The sequence below is a fragment of the Fulmarus glacialis genome, unplaced genomic scaffold, assembly GCF_000690835.1.
Source record: "Fulmarus glacialis isolate BGI_N327 unplaced genomic scaffold, ASM69083v1 scaffold9422, whole genome shotgun sequence".
In the NCBI taxonomy this organism is placed as follows: domain Eukaryota; kingdom Metazoa; phylum Chordata; class Aves; order Procellariiformes; family Procellariidae; genus Fulmarus; species Fulmarus glacialis.
The window spans coordinates 1-8987 of record NW_009198405.1 but is presented as its reverse complement, the minus strand read 5'-3'; the positions used below and the strand labels follow the sequence as shown (position 1 = coordinate 8987).

Below are 8987 nucleotides of genomic sequence, written 5' to 3'. Positions count from 1 at the left end.
CTGTCCAGCCAGTTTTTTACCCAGCGAAGAGTGTACCTGTCTAAGCTGTCAGCCAGCAGCTTCTCTAGGAGAATGCTGTGGGAGGCAGTCTCAAAGGCTTTGCTGAAGTCCAGGTAAACCACATCCACAGCCTTTCCGTCATTGACTAGGTGGGTCACCTGGTCATAGAAGGAGATCAGGTGGTCAAGCAGGACCTGCCTTTCATGAATCCGTGCTGGCTGGGCGATCAAACAAGAGAATAATTAAATGTGAGAAGGAAGCTACTGCAGTTCGTTTGGACCAGTGAGTGGCTACTTAATATAATTTTGCGATTTTTTCTGAATGCAATGGCTGTCAGCATTTTTAGATTTTTTTTTAATTGAGGATACCTCAATGTAGTAAGCACAAACCATCAATATTCTGCAAGCACAAATACAGGCTGGGCAATGAGTGGATTGAGAGCAGCCCCCAGGAGAAGCGCTTGGGGGTGTTAGTTGATGAGAAGCTGAACATGACCTGGCAACATGCACTCGCAGCCCAGAAAGCCAACCGTATCCTGGGCTGCATCAAAAGAAGCGTGGCCAGCAGGTCAAGGGAGGTGATTCTCCCCCTCTACGCTGCTCTTGTGAGACCCCACCTTGAGTACTGTGTTCAGCTCTGGGGCCCCCCACATAAGAAGGTTGTGGACCTGTTGGAACGAGTCCAGAGGAGGGCCATGAAGATAATCAGAGGGCTGGAGCACCTTTCCCATGAAGACAGGTTGAGAGAGTTGGGATTGTTCAGCCTGGAGAGGAGAAGGCTCCGGGGAGACCTTACTGTGGCCTTCCAGTACCTGAAGGGGGCCTACAAGAAAGCTGGAGAAGGACTTTTTACAAGGGCGTGTAGTGATAGGACAAGGGGTAATGGCTTTAAACTGAAAGAGGGTAGATTTAGATTAGATGTTTGGAAGAAATTCTTCACTATGAGGGTGGTGAGGCACTGGAACAGGTTGCCCAGAGAAGTTGTGGATGCCCCACCCCTGGAAGTGTTCCAGGCCAGCTTGGATGAGCCTTTGAGCAACCTGGTCTAGGGGAAAGTGTGCCTGCCGATGGCAGGGAGGTTGGAACTAGGTGATCTTTAAGGTCCCTTGCAAGCTAAACCACTCTGATTCTATGAACGTAATCGATAGCCACTTTGGAGAAGTGGTAATACGCAGTAACAAAGCTGAGCACCAGGTACTGCAGTATGGAAAAAAGATTATGCAATAGTTAAAAAAAAAGAGATGTTATTTTATATTCAGATATTCTGTAATACTTAGGAGTGCTCATTTTTATAAATTGGCTGTTACATAGGATTTTAGATAATGCTGCAATACGTGATAACTATGCCAGCACTAAAACTGCAACGATCTTGTTAATACTCTTGTATGAATTGAGTTGTGTGGAGAGTGCTGTATTCTCTTTGATACATTTGAGCTTCTCATCTTGGATAAGAAGCTTCTTTTCCCACAGAAATGCCTGAAAAACCAAAAGCTTCTCCTCTGAATTGGGAACATATTTCAAATTTCATTTTGAGACAGGCACTAGGTTTCATCTCTGTTTTTGTGAACTTCAGCCTTTGGACTATGGAAAATGAAACTAATTCAGGCAACAGAACTCTGCACCTGTGTAGAGGGGCTGCTTTGGCAACATTGGACTTGTGAAGTGGAAGGAAATAGTCAAAACAACTACTTGAGGATATTTCTGGCTTTGATAAAGTGTCATTTCCCCCTGAAACTGATTAAGGCCTGGTTAAGATTAAGGCCATTACCTCCAGCATAATCTTTTAATTTGAATACTCTTTTGGCATAGTTCAATTGCAATTTAAAAGGGATAATTCATTGTAAAGATAACAAAATAAACCAAACTGTGAACCTTTTAATAACAAGGGAAACTTACATTTATTATTATGGCTTCAGGTAACCTTTTTTCTCTGTTCAGCATTGCAGGTGAAACTATTCGGTAATTGTTTTGGATACTGCTTTCATTTTGGTCAGCAAACACAGTTAACAGGGCGTTATGAGGAAGAAGGAAAACAGTGACCTTGGATTTATGAACATTTAAAAGCAGAAATGGAATTTGTAGAATAACCCCCCAAAAGTTACCAATAATAATCCTATCTAGGTCAGCAAAGTCACTTGTGTATTTTTAATACAAATTTGAAAGCAACTGTATATCTATGCCAGATCATTAACAATGAGATCTCTCAGCCATGCTCTGAAAGCTTTTTCTTCGTGGTAGCGAAATAGTTATAATAAACCAACCCACAAAAGGTGTTCAGAGAACACAGTGTCAGTCTTTCACTTTTATTTAGATAGCATGTGCTTAAGTCAGTGTACTCTGAAGTTTGTATTTCTGAAGACTTTTCCTGTTAAAGCCCACAGATTTCTGCAGGATTTTTCATTGCCTAAAGGAACTATGTTGGACTGAATGATTTGAAAAATACTGACTTTTAAAACATGATGTGATTCTCAAATGTTTATTTCCCTTTATGCATCTTTTCCCTTTTTTCCAGGAGCTGTGGAAGTGTCAGTCCGAAGTCCAGTTGCCTGCTGGTTTAGTGCTATGCTTTATTGCTTTGGTGGTTCAGTTTTGTCTTCGTTGATGCTTGCAGAACCTCCAGTAGCATTTCTGGCAAAGGGCACAAGTATTCTACAGGCATCTTCAGTCTGGTAAGCAGCCACAATTGAGTTAGATGAGTAGCATCGGTTCTGAGGAAGCTATACTTTGCAAACTGATATTATACCATCAAGCTTCCATGTAAATCAGAAGCTTAACTTAAAAATGTTACGGATTTGGATGCTGTCTCTTCATTCAGAAAGTCACTGCAGCAAATTAGCTGTTATTATTATTATATTATTAGCTGATCCTGTTCTACAGGAATAAAATGCTCATAAGAAAACAACTCTTATGGGCTGTTGTATAACGAAATGCTTAATCACTAGGCTGGACTTGCCTTAGATTTTTATAGTATTTCTGGTCAAACAGCTGAACACATTATTTTGGAATAAAGTGGACTTCAGTTACTGCTTTTCCGGATATAGGTAAGTCATAAACGCAGTCCAGTTTTTCAGCAGTAGCTCTTTGAAGACCAGAACCTGGCTGATGTAAGAATTTTGAACTTTTCTGTGATTGGGGATCTAAGACACAGATTTTCTTTCTTCTCCTCTAGTTTCTGCTTCCTGACATAATTTTTTTTCTATATTTTGCCCTTTCCCAAATGAATGGGCGTTGTAGTGGAAAACAGTAGAGAGCTGAATGAGAAGTCAGGTATGTGAATGAGGCACCAATTTGCCCTGCTTTGGAATTAAAAAAAAACACTGGAGTTATTTTCATATAAATGTGGCCTTCCAGTAGAGTTCATTTGTTCTAGAAAGCAATCTTTGAAGAAACCCCCAAACTTAGCAACATTTGTGAGCAGCAGTGGGTTTTTGAATTTAAGAATCTCAATTGCTATCTTAGAAGAGTGTTATCTGCTTGAAATCCTGTAGTATTTGTTCCTTATGGGCCCTTAGGTTTTATAATTGCAAATTCATTAAAATGAAAGTAAGCATTTCTATTTGTTTGTGTATATCTATATATTAGTCTTCTGGTCTTGATGTTGCAATGGAAGATGACAGGTTTCATGTAGGCGAATCGGTGAAATGAATAACGTGCAATAAATAGTGCAGTATTAAAGCTTATAGAATCTGCTTATTGTTCATATTAGTCTGACGTGGGCAACATGACTGCTTGTTTTAACCGATGACACGAGTTAGGAGTACATGTAAACAGAACGTTATTTTTGTTGAACTTAACATGGTCAGATGTGATTTGCTGTGCACAAATAAAATGAGGTTTTTAATGAGGAGCTGTGAATGTTATGAAACCTTTTAAGCTTCTAGTTTTACGAAGTTCTCTCTTCATGAGTATAATGACTTTAATTCTCAGTCCCAAATCCCGTGAAAGAAATTCCCCAAGCCATACGTAAAACTGGAAAATAAAAGGGGTTGTGTGATGCTTGAGAAATGCTCCTACATGGTCTGTAGGACAGCGACACCTACTGCTAGGAAGTGTTGCTAGCAGAAACTGCAGACAAAAATGCCATGGTGGGACCTGCAATGCTAGGTTCAATCCATTTACCTGTGCTTCAGGGTCCTAAACCCACATTTGTAAATTAATTCTGATTAGTGTTGTCTGTTGAGTACATGGCTTAAATGGTTATTTGCAGTAGCCATTAAAATACATGCTCTATATACATCTCTGACTTTGTACCAACTGAAGCTTGGTTACATACAGAGGCAATTGACTCTACAATAGGAGAAGAAGGAAGAATATAGGTAGTTCAAAAGTGAAGCTAAAACTGAACACCAGAGCAGTAGTTAGCTGTTAATGTAAATTCCAATAACTTTCCTGAATGTGAGAAACAGGCTATTGCATGCTCCACCCTGGGAGGTCTTGAAGAGAAGAAGCTTTAGAAGTTTGCAGTGGCAAGGTACTATATCCATTGCAGAAAAAGAAAATATGTAACTAGGACAGGACTTCAGCTAAACTTTGCCAGAGGAAGCTTCCTGGCATTCTGCTGTAAAGGATAAGCATTTTTTTTAAAAAAAAAAAAAAAAACAAACCCCAAGTGCTGTCCTGATTTCTAATCTCTAACCATGAAGCATGACTCTTCCTAGTTGTGGTGTCTGCTAGTAGTTCTAATGAAGTAAACTAGGTACATCTCTGCATTGCAGCCTGAGTAAACAGGATAAGGATACAGAATTTCTTGGTAGACAGGATTGAGCTCAGAAGCCTAAACCAACAGGCAAGTATCTGTTTTTTTAAGAAAATGAAAAAGTACTCTTCCCATCTTTTAAAGGCTTTCTCTGCTTTTACTTAATTGTTACTCTCTTATTCCTGTGCTGAAATAATCTAGATACTTAATCTTGATTTTTTTTTTGAGACTTTGAATGTCTCTGTAAGAACTGAATTTTGGTTATGATTGAAGAGATACAATAAAACACCACATAATCTTTTAAAATTTACTGTCAGCCTAGGATTTCATTGTTAGCCATCTTTACTTTGTTTTAAAAGCAAGTTAATAAAAGATATTATTAAATTTTGAGTACTGTGCTTTCAACGCTTTGAAAAAAGAAATGTGCTTGTAATTGGCAAGCTGCAAAAGCTAGAATTGGTGGTTACTGTGAAATGTGAAATGTATTTGAAAATAGTTGTGCATTTCATCTGGCATGACACTAACTAGTGGAGGCATTCTTGCTGAAGTTATGTAATTCCATGTACCTATCAGTATGAAAGCATGGTGTCAGCATGTAATTAACCACCCTGTTGTAATCTTATTAAAAAAAAAACAAACCCAAACCCCCCAAAACCCAACCAAACAAAAAATAACCCACAAAAAAACAAACCACACAAAGTCAGTCAGACATTAATTTAATAATTTGAATTATAGAAACACGATGTGTAAGCTATAGAACAGTTGGTAAAACCTAAAGCTGTTTCTCATGTACTTTAATGGATTGTTCTTTGGGTCAATGAGGCAGTAAGAACAATTTCAAATAATGTTTTGATAATTTTGGTGCAAGAGATCAAACATGCTCAAAGGCATTTCAAATTTGTTCCAATATGTCTATCACACAAGACAGTGAGTTATCAATAGTATATCATGCATTGCCAGTCATATTCCAAAAATATCTTTAAAGGTTATTAGAAAGTGAATTCCTTAGCAAAATCTTTTGAATGCTGCTAATGGGTTTTCTTACGATTTTCAGGTATCTTGTGTTTTACTGCCCACAAGACATATTCTGCCGGTGCTTTGCCTTTCTGCCTCTTCGGCTTCTGGTTGCAGGAATGAAAGAAGTGACTAGGACTTGGAAGATAACAGCTGGCGTTGCACATGCAGATAGTCACTTCAAAGATGCCTGGCTTGTCATGGTAGCTGTGGGCTGGGCCAGAGGTAACAAGCATAACCTTGTTCTGATGGATTGTGATATTTTGGAGTGGTATTTAAATGGCTAGCCCTTCAGCATAACTGTAGCACCATTCCTTGCTGTGCTGGATATGATAGTCCTAATACAGTCTGTTATGTCCTCAAGGGAAAAGCCTGTGCAGCATTTTTTCTCCTTGGTTTAAGGGTGACATTGAATGACTTTGAGGGAAGTTCATCTTATTCCTTCAGAAGCTCTTGTGAGGACTTGTAGGATGGGCAGTTGATGGCAATAAAGAAATAGATCTACTGTGTAGCTTCAGTGCTATTACTAAACTTTCCAGCAGCATATTTCCTCAGAGCTGTTTTCCTTGCATGTGGCTGAAGAAGAGAAATTGTTCTCTTAGCTTTTTGGGTTGTAACCATTAGCTGATTTTAAACACAGGAATGAACCTTCTTGCCTGCCTGCTGTTTGGAGTATGACTCTGGAAGCTACCTTCCTAGCAGCTGTGTTTGTAGTTACAATGTTAGAACCGCTTCAGGAAGTGGTAGTGCAGCTCTTGTTTCTATTTGCTTGATTCTGTTCTGCTTTGGGAAACAACATGTGTTAATGTTACGATCTAACGTATTCTTTTCCCAGGTTGTAATGCAGATCAGTCTCACTGGCCAGACTGTCTAACACCTCCTTATGTCTTGTATTCTTTTAATGTAAAAATACATATCCACTTTTCTTGCAGAGGGTCCTTTTAGTTTATAGAGACACTCTCTGTACTTACATGATGACATGAAGAATGGAATGATATAAGCCTCTCTGGAGACTTACTTTGGCAATTCAGGCATTTGTTTGTAGTGATGAGTGATCAGTTCAGATGCTATCACATAAAGGTAAATGTGAGGTTCTTGCTAAGTAGCTAAACCTCTGAGGTTTCATGTCGGTTGCTCAAGTCATGCACGTATAAAAGATTGGATTAGTCTCTTTAAGTCTGAGCTTTGGGTGCCACATTTGGCACCTGGTGTAACGAGTTTTGCTGGGAGCAGTAATAGTTGCACAGTAGTGGTAGCAGTCGGTGGAGGCTTATCATAAATCTCTGCAATTTCAGGAGCTGGTGGTGGCCTAATTTCCAACTTTGAGCAGCTGGTGAGAGGAGTGTGGAAACCTGAAACCAATGAACTATTGAAGATGTCCCAGTAAGTTTTTAAAAAAGACTGCAACATGTTAACTGTTGTTTTGCCAGCTCCTTGTGTTGACACTCACTTTTAGTTGTTCAGATGGAAAAAAAAAAGCAGTAGGACATGTTTGTACTCAATGCTTTGGTGTGTATCTTGTGAAAGATTGGTTGATGATCTTTCGTAATTTTAGCAGATGTTTTAATCATTTTAGGTTCACAGCACAAGAACACCAAGTGGGAAGACAAGTCAACAAAATTATTTGGCAGAAAGCAGTACTGAGTCAGTAGGAAGTTGCTGGAAAGCAGTATTGACTCAATTTGTCTTACAGGGGCATGGTCTTCTACCCAAAAGGAAAGGACAGTGGTACCAGAAGTATACAAGTGAAGTCTGCATTTCTGGTGCATGTTCTGAGCATCACTAAGATAGCTTCCTTTGAACGTTGTAACTCTTACTTTCTCTGCCAGTACTGTTTTCCTCCATAGGTATCAATTATTTGAAAAGGTGCAAATTGGTTATTCAATATAGCAAAAATGTACTGCAAGATAGGAAATGTTACTTCTCTTGCAGAAGCAAAGAATGGGAATATTACATAGTTCCCAGTTCAGTAAAATGAGAATTGAGACAAGCTAGAAAGCTACAGCTATTATTGTAAGTCAAGATAAGCTCACTGTGGTAATTTCCTAAAATTAGTTTGATCTTTCCATGTAACTCTCAGGTCTTTAGAAATAATTATTTTTCTTTAAAAAAGTTACCTCGCTTTTCTGCAGCCACTCTTAGCAACAGAATGACAGAAGAGAAATTTGTAGCCTTTCCTTTGGCAGTATTTCAACTTTTTATGGCTTATGTTAGTTGTTGGCTTTTTCTAAAATTCCAGGTATTTAGAATTTCTCTCCCTCCGTCAGTGCGTAAGTGGCAGTCTTGAAAGCAAACTTCCAGAAGGAAGAGGTCACTGTCAATAATAGCACTGTAAGCCCAAATAACACTGTACTTAGAGGTGCAACACTAGAGCAATGCTTACTGACTGTGGCAACCCTTGCATATATTCTCCTTCTCCATGGTGGATGTGGCTCAAAGTAACTCAAAAAGGACTTTTAAAATTTTGCATAATATATAAAGCTTAAGAATATTAAATAGAAGTAAGTTACAAAGTTAAACGGATAAAACATTCTGCAAATGGATGAGATGCCTGTTTACACAGAGTTGTTTTTTGGACTTCCTGAGCAGGAAGTTGATGCAGTAAATCTCTGAGTTAATGAAAAGACAGTGATGAATGTGTCTACCCTAGATGCTCTGTGATAACAGGAATGTAATCTGTACATGTCACATGTAGATGCAGATTAAGAAATGCACAGAATTTTTCTGCCAGTATATTAGTGCTCTCTCTTCAGATGACTTTAGATAACTGACGAAAGTTCTCTTGTTTTCTGACTGCATGCCTAGGAAGGGATTTACCACCACAATGAAGATAGCTAGAAGATGTAAATCTTTGCATGTCTCAAGTCAACACAGCTATGTTGGCAAAACCTGTTAACATAGGCCTGGCTCAAGCCAAGTATAAGCTGACTGCAATGCTAGAACTGCTGGAGTGTCACAGTGGATCGAGACCTGGAGTATGTTGTTCTTCAGTGCCTTAAGCAACTCCTTGGACTAACTAACACCTGGAGTATAGGAGAGGAACTCGGAATTCTAGTCTGAATAATGCAAGCTTTGTGATTTAACTCTTCACTAAGATATATTAGGAGAGGAAGAAGGGGAGCAAGCTGACGTACAGAGTGTGAATAGAGGCATTGATTTGAGGAGGATTTGCCAAATATGAGTTTTCTGTAAAGTAGTGTTGAACTTGATGCTTGTCCATATTAGGGTCAGAAAGCACAGTATAGTAGTATATCAAGTGAAAGTATATAGTATATAAT

The 8987-nt window shown here is 38.9% G+C and overlaps 1 protein-coding gene across 1 annotated transcript; it reads left to right on the top strand.

Annotated features, from left to right (window-relative positions):
* Window positions 1-2513: 2513 nt before the first annotated feature.
* TMEM38B (transmembrane protein 38B) lies at window positions 2514-7979 on the top strand (the record flags this gene model as incomplete). Its single annotated transcript, XM_009572883.1, has 4 exons — window positions 2514-2668; window positions 5750-5934; window positions 7005-7092; window positions 7949-7979. Coding segments are annotated over exons 1-4 (411 nt in total), but the record flags the coding sequence as incomplete, so codon positions are not given.
* Window positions 7980-8987: the final 1008 nt, after the last annotated feature.